This window comes from Rhopalosiphum padi, chromosome 3 (assembly GCF_020882245.1).
Source record: "Rhopalosiphum padi isolate XX-2018 chromosome 3, ASM2088224v1, whole genome shotgun sequence".
NCBI classification, from domain to species: domain Eukaryota; kingdom Metazoa; phylum Arthropoda; class Insecta; order Hemiptera; family Aphididae; genus Rhopalosiphum; species Rhopalosiphum padi.
Window position 1 is genome coordinate 17,874,804 of NC_083599.1, and position 13,784 is coordinate 17,888,587.

General features: G+C 27.5%; 2 protein-coding genes across 2 annotated transcripts; both read left to right on the top strand.

The window, feature by feature from the left end:
• LOC132924836 (Y-box-binding protein 1-like) lies at window positions 1-3,087 on the top strand. Its single transcript, XM_060989279.1, has 6 exons — window positions 1-351; window positions 843-906; window positions 1,133-1,166; window positions 1,819-2,074; window positions 2,164-2,303; window positions 2,944-3,087. Exons 1-6 carry the CDS (start codon window positions 36-38, stop codon window positions 3,085-3,087), a joined length of 954 nt encoding a protein of 317 aa, XP_060845262.1. The 5' UTR covers window positions 1-35.
• A 7,348-nt stretch (window positions 3,088-10,435) lies between these two features.
• On the top strand, window positions 10,436-13,517 carry LOC132924697 (uncharacterized). Its single transcript, XM_060989138.1, has 2 exons — window positions 10,436-11,381; window positions 12,792-13,517. Exons 1-2 carry the CDS (start codon window positions 10,680-10,682, stop codon window positions 13,296-13,298), a joined length of 1,209 nt encoding a protein of 402 aa, XP_060845121.1. The 5' UTR covers window positions 10,436-10,679; the 3' UTR covers window positions 13,299-13,517.
• The last annotated feature ends 267 nt before the right edge of the window (window positions 13,518-13,784 follow it).

The following is a 13,784-nucleotide window of genomic DNA, read 5'->3' on the forward strand; positions in this document are numbered from 1 at the left end:
CACACGCGCCAGCAACTCGCCGCGCGATAGCGATTATGACGTTACGGACGGTGACGCGCGCATCCGCTGACCGTCGATCGTACCTGTGCCTGTTGCGCGTCGTGCGCTGTCGGTGGCGGTCGGCACCGTCGGCTCGGCGCGGCGGACCAGTAGCCACCGCCGACCGCCATCCAGCCATCAGTGGAGTACAACGCAGAGAAGGTGAACGTCAGGCAGAAGATTGTGTTGGAGTAATTTTTTTCCATCTTAGTTCGGGTCTTCTTCGTTTTAACAATAAAATGGCGGAACAAGTCAGTGAAAAGAGGAATAGACGGCCGCCGAAGAAGCCTGTGGCCCAAAAGCCGGTCATATGTGAGTAATCTGCCGCGCGCACGCTCTCTGAGGAGCGGTCAATCGTCCAACGCACAACTGCCGTCGCCGCCATTAACGATTAAGAGGCGACACGTACGTGCCTTGTTTGAAGCGCGCGTCATGTCACCACGAAATCGTCGTTCTTAGCCCTCCCCCCCTCCTGCCCACGCGCGCCGCGTTCACATCCCCCACGCTATAGGAAGCATGATTAACTAACTAGGTATGTCAGCAACTTTACCGATTCTAGTATTAATACGCGCAGCCAGATTATTCTAATAGAATGTGACGTCAGCCGCCAATAGTGGACAAGACTAAAAATTGCTCCATCCATAAATACATGCGCAGATAATAATATTTAATGCCCTCTGCCTCTTCATGAATTAATAACCTCCGTCACCTAGATCGTATTTACGACATATTTTGTACTTTTTGAACCGACAATCGCACAATTCTTGCGTTCTTATATTAAATGTTGACATTTTTTATTTTAGGTATGAAAGTCACCGGCGTAGTTAAACGTTTCCACATCAAACCCGGTTATGGTTTTATTATCCGGTAAGTGTTGATTAGATTGTTGATGCTTCGATAAAATAAAAAACACAAGAACTTGGGTTATTATATTTATTTATTAATATTTTCATAATTGTTTATTTATCAAACATTATAAACATTTATCTAAATGAAATTTATACATTAAAAATTTTAATATATATTTATATTTTTATGGTTAATGATACATAGTAAATACATTTATTAATTATTTGTGTTATGTTATTTTTAGTAATGATACAAAAGAAAATGTATTTGTACATCAGGTAATTACAAAACTATGAATATTTATTACTATTTTATTATTTATAAAACTAAAAATGTGCAAAAATTAGTGAAGATACACTAAATTATGCAATTTAACTTCTAGAAATGTATTATATTAAACATGTATTATGTTATCAGTATTAAGTATATAAATATATTTATACAGTTGTGTCTGAATGATTAAAAAAAATTAACTATAATAACAATTTTCAAATCTTCCAGATACCTTTTAATATACATAATTATTTTATATTTAATCTCAATCTGCACAATCATGAATATTCTATTTATTTTTTGTTGCGAAGTTCAAATTATAATTTCATACACATTTACAGTTACCTAACCTAACCTAACCTGTTTTTCTTTAAATCTAAATTAGTGTTAATTACAAAAAATACTCAATGGTAAATTATATTTAGTTATTTTAATTAGTGATTACTGATTAATTATAAAACCAAAAAAGAAATTGTATTAGACCAAAATATTAATGAATGGTATTTTGATTTTAGTTAGTTAGAAACTATGTATTGCTATCAGGTTTAAGTTTTTTTTTCTATATTGTCTTAACTATATGATATTATAATAAAATTAAGTTTAAAGTATAATTATAAAAATGTTTGCTCAAATATATTATACTCTAATTAATTCTAGTCTGCAATAATCAAAAACAATCCGAACAAAATTGTACGGAGTCTTGCTATTGGAGAAACCGTAGAATTTGACGTTAAACAAAGTAAAAAAGGTTATGAAGCAGCAAATGTTACTGGTCCTAATGGGGATGCAGTAAAGGGATCACCTTATGCAGCTGATAAAAAGAAGAATAACTATGGTCAGTGGTCTTATGGACGTCGTCCCAATACCCTTCCAAGATATGGAGGTCAACCCTCAAGAAATAGTAGTCCAAGTGGTATGTACCAATACTATCATTAATGTATATAATTATTTATTTTTAATTAATTCCTTCATTTATGTGATTTTTAAAATCATATTGTATAGGTGACAAGGATGAAACTATAAATGAAGTAGGAGAACAACAAAGACATTACCGCCAGCCGTATCAACCGAATTGGTATAATAGCTATTGTGGACATCAAAGAGGTCCACCACTAAATAGAGGGGAAGGTGGTGATTACAATGTAAAAACTATTTAAAATATGATAATTAATAAAATTCTTATTATTTCTATTTATAAAGTATGAAGTAAATTTAGGTTTTATGAATTATTGATTTATTAGTTCATTATTGAAGTACCTAGTTTCAGTTTTTACAATCTTAAAATTATAAAACTAAGATATATATTGAACACTTATTAGGAAATGATATATTGAGAGCTGCTTGGTTTTTTGATTTGCTGACTTTGTGTGAGATGCATGGCTCTTAAGAAGGATTTTTGGAATTATATATCTACATATGATGAAAAATATTTTAATATTCAAGTTATTTCATTGCTTATGTTATAATTTAATAAATTGTGAGAAATAAGGATTTCAGCCTAATTAACTAAAAAGTCTATTTAACTTGTTCAAAATGACAAAACTAAACACTTTAAAAAACAGATACATTTGTTTATTTATTTTTTGCTTTTTGAAAATAATGACAATGCACAGAAAGGAGTTCAAACATTATTATTTTAGCCGAGTTCTAATAACATGGCAACTTGAATAGGATTATTATGTGTAATTAAGAATGATAAATTATTAACTATATATATTTATACCAAATTTAATATTGTGTCTAAAACTAAAAAACTACATTAATTACATGTTTTGATTTTAGAGTGGAGATAACTACGGATATGATAGTTCACCTTCTGGTAGAGGTAGATGTCGTGGTATGGGTGCTCCTAGGCGTTTCTTTAGACAAGGCAGTGGATTTGGAGGGATCCATGGAACAGGAGGTCCACCCAGAACATCGGTTTAATCTATTAGTGTGTCGATACTTATGTATCAGATATTATGTTTATTATAAAAAAAACAAATACATTTTTTTCAAATGATGTCTTTTAAAATAATAATAAAAAGAGTTATTTATGTTTTAAAATCCGGTGATAAACTATTTTAGTTTAAATCATTTATTTTATTTTAATCTATTAAAAAATTTAGCTTTATCGTAATATTGTACATTATTTAAATTGTTTATAATTTTCCATTACATTTTTATTTTAGTACAAAGATACATATTTTAATAATTAACATTATGACATGGTGAGTTGAATTTAATTGTTGTATTAAGCTTTTAAAGAAATATTAATTAAAATAAGAGATGTTAGTATTTAAAAGTTAGGTTAAGAAAAGAACCATTGGTAATAGAGAAGAAAAAAATCAAAACAATAATTCATCCATTTAAATTTATATTCATAATAATTATATATTACCTAATTACCTACGTATATTCACCACAATGATATATTTATACAAAGTTAAATAAGTATTTCAAAAAAAAAATATTAAATTATTAATAAATATACAATATTCATTGATAATAAATTGTTATATATTATCAAATTTTTAATCAAATATATTGATTGAACCCTTTGAATAATTATTCATCAATCAAAAATAAATATTAAATTATTATAAATTATTATGTTATTAATAGGTAATCTAATAATATCATATTTTGATTATTATTGGTATATGTAGTCTGAGCATGTATAATACATCTGCACTATTTTCTTACAAATCGTATTATAATATTATATTAAGCATCATAGTGCACCGTCCCCTAAATTTTGAAAGACCATTACTTAAAAATTATGTTTTCTTCATATCATTGCCTACTACAAAATAAAATTAATAGTTATATGTATATAATTATTATGTAGTTATAATACATATTACCAAATATTACTGTATAAGTTACTAAATTTGAACATTTCTGTTTTCCGTAGTAAATAAATATAAAATATATTTTTAAATCAAACTGAAGCATTACCGGTGTAATACTGCCTGGTGTTACTTTTGTAACAGTTTGTATAGTTATGTCTAATAATTTAGGTGTTCTGATACATATTTCTGAACTTTTTTCATCTGTTAAAATGTAATTGAGATTTAAATAAAAATAATGACTATTATTAAAAAAAAAAATATTTACCAAGATGAACATCGGAAGATTCTAATTTGTTTTCAATGATGTCTTCATTACTATCTTTATCAGAGTTTAAATTAAATTTTGGTACTATAAAAACAGAGCATGATTATATATATAATACTTCTACCTTGCTGATTAATAATTCATTGCTAATAATTAATGAATAACAAATATATTATCACTTACCATTCTTATATTTATCAGTTACACTTGTCGATGATATATCATAAGACAGCTGTTTATTGATGGTTTTTGTTGACTTTTAAGTGCTTTAAAAAAAATGTATACTTATATATTACATGTTAAAAATAACATTCAATAGATATTTAAATATTGTAATATGTTACAAATAAAAACTTACTTTTAAACTTTTTTGGAGAAGTAGACCAACCCACCAACATACATTTTTTAATTTATGATCAGACTTATTAATGTTATTGGATTTTTCATCATCAGAATCTAAATAAAATAATAATTTTAATAGTTAAGTCTTATAAATTGGAAGGCGTTCAAAATCCCGACAATGATAATCCCGAATGTCAAAAACCCGAAACCAAAATACCGACAGTCTAAAATACCGACAGTTCAAAATACCGACAATTTGAAATATCGACAAAATAAAATAATTTTATCTTATCTTTTTTTTTTTTTTTTTTTTTATTTATTTATTTGAAGTAATCTACAATCTATACATTTTCATAGTATAATAAGTAGGTTTGATAGGTGACAATTAAGAATAACATGAATAATTAGATTAGGGAAGATACCCAGTGGTAACAACTTATAAATTAAAATAAACAGATATTTTATTATTTAATCAGGTAGGTAAAGGAGAAAAAATAATAGCTTGAATACTCGGGAAAATCTGAATATGACTAGTAATTTATTTTTTTTTTTAACTTTCTCTTGATCTTTAATTCACCAGTATAATATGACAGATAACTTTGATTACACCCCTTTTTCTGCCAAACTATTAGCTTTTCCAAATAATTCTATGTATAGTACAAAAGGTATCAAATTTTAATAGTCTTAAATAGTAAAGAAATTTGTAATTAAACAATTTTTTTTGCTGATAGGTATTTGTTTTAATAACTCTCGCTTTATGATAATCAAATTCAATTTCATTCAGAATAGTTTTTAGTTGTATATATTTCTTAATCAAAACTTCATTTTTTGGTCACCCACAAGATTCATTCTTTGAAATCCAAATACTGGGTACAGGTTATACAGAGTCATCACCAAAAAAATGAACTACTAAATAAGTTAACATTATAATACTATAATAATACAACAATAAATAAACATAGGTTTTAATAATAATAATACAAGTAAGATATGTCTGCATTATTATCAGTATAAGGATTATTAGAAAAATTATCATCATTTACAATTACACTGTGAGATGGTATATCATGGCTTTCTACAACTAAATTGTTGGCGTTGTAGGTAAATTAGGAAGGGATCTTTTATATTTTGAATTATTTGAAGCCTTCTCGTGCTTGGTTACAACCGGTTTATTTATAATTGTAATTGGTGATACAGATTTATTTTTATTTGAAGATGAGCCAAGTGGCATGTTGTGTATGTGGTTTATCTAATCGTGGAGTCTACCGCATTCGACGGTGACTTAGAATTACAGATAATTAGATATTCTAGTATAAATATAATATGTTGACTAAATTTGTATCTTAAATTTAGTTAAGTTAATAATATTAATTTAGAATTTTGAATACAAGAAAGTAGTAATATTATATTTACTATCTTTAGGAAGTGTGGTGCTGATGTTTAGCAGATTCTACAGTTCCGACGTAGACTTGACGCGATAACTACACTGGAAGTTGAAACACTCGTATGAATCCTTAGATATTAACCTATCGGACAACACTAGTACTATCCAAGTACGAAGCGAAGTGATCATTCTGATTCAAGCCAGCGATTAAGAATTGTCTGAACAACAAAACATACTCATTCACGCTCAAGAAATAAGACAAGATATTATGCAGTAATGTTGTAAACGTTATAAAAAATAATCAAATTATAATAAACGTAATTGGTCAGAAGAATCGCAGAAAATTACAATACCAACACTAGCTGTTTTGTTACACGAAATATTTGACATAGTCAACTTGTCTTGTCTTAATGTCTTGTATAAGTATAACAATTAATATGAATTTACAATTGATGTGTCCACCAACATATAATAAAATAAATTTGAACCACCGCCGCCTAGATTTTTGGGGCAACACTATAAGAAGCCATCTATTGATTAAATCGATATACTACACCCATAAATTTATTGTAATGCTTTTGGGACATTCTATGGGTATCTTCTCGCCCTTACTATTTTTTTTTCTTTTTACTATTTCAGTAGATGAACCATTTTATGCATCTTGCTTATTACTGTAGCCGGTTTTTTACCCCGATCTTTCCATCGACAAACACTTATATCTTCACTTTGAGCAAATTCTATTTCTCCTGGTTTGTAAAGTGAATCTTTTTTCATCAAGTGCTTAGGATAAAATGTTTTATTAACACTAAACGTACCATAACCAAACAATTCAATATCTAAAAGCATTTTCATAAGGAGAATACTAGTAAAAAAATTATCAAAATACAAATAATAGAATTTGTGTTTATAATATTTACTAAGTTCTAAAACTACATTTTCACCCAGTCCTAATTCAGGTTTGTTAATTTTGTTTTTACCAGTATATAAATCAATACTAAGTAAGTAACCTGTAGCAGAATCGGTCATAGCCCACACTTTGAATCACCTTTTTATTGGTTTCAAGGGCATGCATTGTTTCATTTTCGATCTGCCCGTAAATGCAACTATTGACTGATTTATTCGTCATGCCTGACATTGTCGACAACAGAATAATAAATTTTCTAATAGAATTGTGTATTGTAAATGTGATCCAACTCGATATGGTATATGAAATTAATAGGAACAGTGTATTATAAATTAAAGTAAAAAAAGTGGGCAAGTGGGTATCGCTCTGCTGTATAGTAGAGATGGAGAGTAGGTCACTGGTCACTATAATGGATGTGTTAAATTTGAATGCAATGACGGGTATCATTGTATACGAAAAAAGATTCTGAACGGAGATGATTTGTCAGTCAATGATAATTAGTTGGATATATTATATTATTACCTATATTTAAATTGTAATATATCGTTATTTTACGCGATTTCGTAAAAAATTGAATTTCATACGCTCATAAAATGTTTCTATATTGACAATGGAATTTTTTTTTACGGTTACTTGAAGGAAAACTTATGGATAACCTTGTATTGGATTTTTGAACCTTAAGTATAAATGACAAAATTTTATGAATTTTCAACTTCAAAATTCCTTGCAAATTTTCTCAATTTTGATATATTTCGTAAACATTTGAACTTTAAATAGTTATAAACAAAAATTGTGACTAACGATTTTTAATTTTTTTTTACTATGATAGGTACAATTTATAATAAACCTTGTATTAAATTTTAAAGATTTTTTGGATAGACAAATTTTTTTTATTGGCATTTTAAGAAAAAAACTTAGAAAAGTCAAAAATTTCAATTGTCTATAAGTAGCTTAAAAAAGATTTTTAATCGCAAATAGATAACCATAATATAAACATTTGGTGAAAATTTCAAGTATTTACAATGATTCGTTTTTGAGTTACAGCAAAATAAAAAAATCGATTTTGTCGAAAAATGGTTATGTGTAAAATCTCCCGTTTTTCCTGGAAATTTTTTGCTTTTGACCCCCCCCCCCCCAAAGTACCAATTAGATGAATTTTCCTATTCAAAGAGGGGGCTGAAGTAAAAAATCGAAGCATTATTACTACTTCAAAACGTGATGACAGACACAAAAATAAAATAAAAAAACACACATCATTGTAAAATCAATACATTCATCACCCCGTTCAGAATTTAAAACGCAGTACAATGGATGGTGAATCTGTAGCATGTGTTTCAAAAAATGTAAATACTTAATACTTTATACTTCATACTTTACTTACAACTTTATCAAGCAAATTAATAAATAATAAGTATTGTTATTTCTTTTAAAATTAAATGTCTTATACATTTACTAAATAAAATAATAAATACATTTTAAGTAATACTAAATAATTTTAGTAGTTTATATTTTTTGGGTCTATAATACATTCTATTTAAAATAGGACGTTAATCTTACCTATCTTCCGCGGAACAAGAGTGTCGTGTACCTACTGTGTATATATAAATATATAAATGTATGTTGTAATAACGTGTAATGACTGTAATGTATCGTAAGATAAAATTGATTTAACGAATAAGCATATACTATATTGTATAATGACTTATATGTTCTAAATTATTTGTGTGTATGTATTTAAATGCTTTATTTTTTTTTCAAATATAAATATTTATAGTATTAAATACTGTTATTTTTAGTTTTCCTATTCTAAAAAAATAAATTAAAAATGTATGAGATAATTCACTAAATTATCATACATAATGATCTCAGTGTTACAAATTACAATTAACAAATAATAATATAAATAGGGAAATTTGGGGGGAGGCTTAGCCCACTCTGAGCCACCTTAAGCCCCCCTAAGATATGTACATAATTATAACACTATACATTTTAGTATATAGCCAATATTAATTATAATAAATTATATCTATAGTTTATAAGCTAAACAATTTTCTATAAACAAATTCCAAAACTTAAAGAATCTAATGGATTAACTTATACCTCAAACGGTCAAGGTGTACAAAAGTTTCAAGTAGAAAATTTCGATAAGTATCGATTTGTAATAGTTATGTACCTACTGACTCGTATTGAAGTCTGCGTTTGATATGGGTCTGGTACGTATAAAACGTATCACTTGTATATTGTACGAGGTATGTATAATTTCTTGTACGCTCTTGAAAGTTGAACTCATTCTTTCTTGAAAATCTTGAATTTCAAGATTTCAAGTAGGATGCAAATATCTAAAGAAGTGACTAAATTATACATTATAATATTTTATAATTGAAGTATACTTGATAAAAAATATTTAAAACAAAAATGCAAAATTTAAATTATAATATATATATATATATTATATGCCAACTTTAAGAAAAATAACATTTTAATTCATAGTTTTAACTGTTTTAAGGCATTCTGCATTTAACACTTTAACGTCTTTAAGAGGACGTCTCACCCTCGTGTGTTGTCTCCGTCTTACACACGTACGACATAGTAAATTTTCGTTCACTAGTTTCAATAGTGTGCTTTTAGTTTTAATATTAGAATGAATTGTCCTATTATCAAACTTTTAGGTAAGAACATTATCTGTGTTCTCTCTTTGGATTTTTACGATATTTTAATTTTTAAGTAAATTTTGAGCATTTTCAAATATTTAATAATGTCATATTCATAACTCACCTAAAAATTAAAATATCGTAAAAAGCCAACGAAAGAACACAGATAATGTTCTTACCTAAAAGTTTGATAATATGACCAATTCACTCTAATATAATTAAGAGGATTCGATACCGTGATTTTCTGTTTTTATCTAACACACGCGCGACATAGGATTTTAGACTGATCCTTTGCCAATAAACCAATTGATCCAATGAAGCAATAAGAATTTAAAAAACAGATTTGAATTTGTCGTTGAATCTATTTGAAATTGACTTTCCCAGATTTTTGACTTTTTGATTTTAACTTCTCCAAAAATTGAAATACGGCAATTTTTAATTACTCTATTTTAACATGATTTTTTTAGGAACTTGGAGGGAAATATCAAAGCTGCGAGGAAGTCGATTCCAAATAGACTTGACGACAAATTCAAATCTGTTTTCAGAATTCTTATCGCTTCATTAGATCAACTGGTATGTTTGGCAAAAAACATGTCTAAAATACTATATCACGCGTGTGTTAGACAAAGATAGAAAATCACGGGATGGAATCCCCTTGAAACCAAGAGCACACTATTGAAACTGGTTAACGAAAATTTACTATGTCGTACGTGTGTAAGACAGAGACAACACATGCGGGTGAGACGTCCTCTTAAACAGTATGAAAACATAGGCCTTCATAGGACAGGCAGCGCGCTCTGGTGTCTATACAACTGTAGTAATAATTTCAACGAAGAGTGTGTAGTGTGTACGCATAGGAGTCCAGAGTGACGACACCTCATATAGGTTATATAGGTTATATAGGTTATATAGGCATCCGTCTTGTTGAATAATCATCACTGAGATACAGCAGTCTTATCTTTGTCCATGATATTATAATTGTTATTTCCCGCGAAACGCTGTAATACCGATAGCTGAAATCGAGAAAAAGAAGCTGTATGAGATACGATCGTCCCGCGGTTGTTGTATACTATAAACGACGTAGAATTCGTATTTGATTAATCGCGAACGTACGTATTGTATTCGTATACTAATAACGATGTTAGTCCGGTGTTCGCTTACTACGCAAGATTTAAACATTCAACAGTTGAATGCACGGCCGCTCAAATCATCTGTGATGTTCAAAAAAGTAAACGACGATTATTATCTGTGCGTGAAGAACTCAAAGTATCCAAATATTGCATTCTTCGACTTGGCCATGGTGAAAAAAGTCTACCATCAATTCGTTGCAGATGGGAAAATGGGATTGGAATTTATAAAACCCAAAATAATATTGTTGATAGATTCCGAAGACAAGTCAGATGTTTACACGTTGTACACTCTAATTAAGAATATTGTTGACGGTAAAAAAGTGAACATCGCTACATGTCAAATGCCCAAAACGTTATCTGATAAAAAAGTCGTTGTTAAACGTTTTGATCCAACAGCTCTCAAGTTTGTAGCTGTTGATCGTTTTGATAACCGTGTATTGAATATGAGACATTTGACCACACTTGTGCTGGAAAATTGTGAATTACCAACAATCCCTATAGAAGTTGGTAGTTTACCAATTACATATCTCAGCATATCGGGTAGTAAACTTCCAACCAATCAAGATACATTCTGGAATTGGACGTCTATAACAGTAATTTGTGACACATTAACGACTTTAAAAATGGACTCTATAGGCATTACAAGATTACCGTTTGAAATATTGTTCCTAAAAAATCTACAAACTTTATCTGCAACCAAAAATGAACTGGTAATTTAGTAAATGTATTATTACTTTTATTTAATAATTGTCTTTTTTACAATGCACTTATAAATTAAGATTTTGTTCTGTTATTTCGTTCTCCGATTAACTGATTAACTGTGGATAGTTATGTTATATTTGATATTATTTTTCAAATGCATTGTGTTTTGAATGCATATTTTCTGTTGCATCTACCTATTCGATACATAATAAGTATTGTTACTTTAGTATACTTGGTGATCTTAGTTTTTTGTGTATTGTATATAAAAAGATTATTTTAAAATATATTAATTTCGAGAATTTAGATAAAGTCTAAAAATTCGTTATTCTTCATTAATCTTGAACTTGGAATTATATGTATTTAAAAATTAATATAATATATGATGTAAAGAAAAAATTACAACCTAAATATGCAGTTATAAAAATTATATTTATTTTTTATATAATGACTCGATAAAAAAAATATTTATTACTTATATCAGGAGAATCAGATTCAAACTTTATATAATTTACAATTATAAATATTCAAATATGTATTTAAAATCAAACAATTTTTTATGTATTTAAATCATTAACTGCAATATTCTATTAACTCAACTAATGATAACATTGTTAACAATAACAACGATAATATTTACTGTTCTTTTTTTTTATTATTCAAATAAAAAGTATTTATTTTCTTTTTTCATATTTATTAGGTTGTTGTATTGGTTCAATATTGGTTTTGTTTCTCTAATATGTAGAATTTTCTGTCAACAGAGTGAATCTAGTATTGTTAGCATTAATATTAAAGTAAATTGTGAAACGTCAAACATTAACTTAAAAACATTATCTGTGTTTGTATTTTGATGTCTTATTATATTTCAAATTTTATACAAGTTATAATTATGTAAAATATTATAATTTAAAAATAATGATCTAACTATATCTATAAAAAATTTAAAATTATAAAAAATAATTAAAAAACAAATAATGGTTTCAATTTTAATTTTGATGGTAAGTGAATTCGATTTAGTATTAAAACCAACAAAGCAAGATTAATTCTACTAAATGCACATCTGATACTTATGTTATATATGTGCCAGAAAAACAAAACAAATAGTGTATAGAGCTTCAATTTAAAAAGTTAATAAGTAAATTTATTGATTTATCTGATGTTAAATACATTAATCTTCCAAATATGCATAGTTAAACTTGGTATTTAAAATTAGTTTTATACGAACGTTACAAAGCATTTGCAAATGCATATAATTTCAGGCTCTTGATTTATAATTTTAAAAGACAAAAATGAATTAAACTTTTTGTTATTTATTATTATTATGCAAAAATCATGCTTTATTTTATATACAAAATAAATTTAAATAGCTAGTTGTTTTAATCTAATGAGTAATTAAAAGGATATTTTTTTTTTTTTTCTAGACATATTTGCCTCATTTCATTGGTGAACTTAAGAAACTCAAAAACTTTCTTGTTTCTGAAAATTTGTTAATATACTTTCCTCATTGTTTATCTTCTAAAACTTTTAACAAACTGGATCTATCAAATAACTTATTTCTCTTGCCGAGAATTCAACCATACGATGATCACCTACTTCGATATTTGGCTATATCTGGTATTGTAAAGAAAGACGGTTGTGAAAATGCAGTACAATCATTATACCATTTGGCATTATACGATTTGATAGATAATTGTGTACCATTCAAAAGACAGGATATACCCAGCACACTATGGATATACTTAAATTTAGCGGGTCGTTGTCGTGTGTGTAATAAATGGACACTACCACATTACTGTCAAATAAGTTATACAGGTTTTTTACCTTCAGCAGAACATTTAATAAAAGATGAAGGACTCTTTTATGTATCATGGCAATCAATGTCTTGTGGTTTTCCAAAAAATTGTCAAATACAGGTGGAGGAATTTTAGTATAAGCTATATTTATTTATCAATACGAAAGTATAGGTATAACTATTAATTAAGTGGTCAATAGTAAATGACAGATTCGATTATTACTATCATTCATTGTTTTATCATGAAACCAATAATTAATTAACTATACTACAACTATAAACAAATTAAACAATTGTAAAAGTTTATTATTTTGAACAATAATTTATAAATAAATGTTTTTTTTTGTTTTTCATTTGAATTAATCATAACTGTCTAAAATAATAATTTGATTCATGTATTTTATTTTATTTTATATTGTATTTTCTGTATTAACCGTACTAGATTATCTGATTATATATATTTATACATGTTATGATATTAAAATAGTACACTTTAACTGTATTAAAAGTATGAATCTTCTTACAAGATTTTAAAATTTTTATGCAAAAATAGTTCACAAATATTTTTCTTACAATAATTTATTATGATAAAAATTGATAATTATATTTTTTAATAATATTT

Coding starts and splice junctions, on each gene's coding strand:
- LOC132924836 (XM_060989279.1), top strand. CDS start 36: ATGACGTTACGGACGGTGACGCGCGCATCCGCTGACCGTCGATCGTAC. Junction 907..1,132: donor GGTTATGGTTTTATTATCCG/GTAAGTGTTGAT, acceptor TGTTATTTTTAG/TAATGATACAAAAGAAAATG. Junction 1,167..1,818: donor AAAATGTATTTGTACATCAG/GTAATTACAAAA, acceptor AATTAATTCTAG/TCTGCAATAATCAAAAACAA.
- LOC132924697 (XM_060989138.1), top strand. CDS start 10,680: ATGTTAGTCCGGTGTTCGCTTACTACGCAAGATTTAAACATTCAACAG. Junction 11,382..12,791: donor CTGCAACCAAAAATGAACTG/GTAATTTAGTAA, acceptor TTTTTTTTCTAG/ACATATTTGCCTCATTTCAT.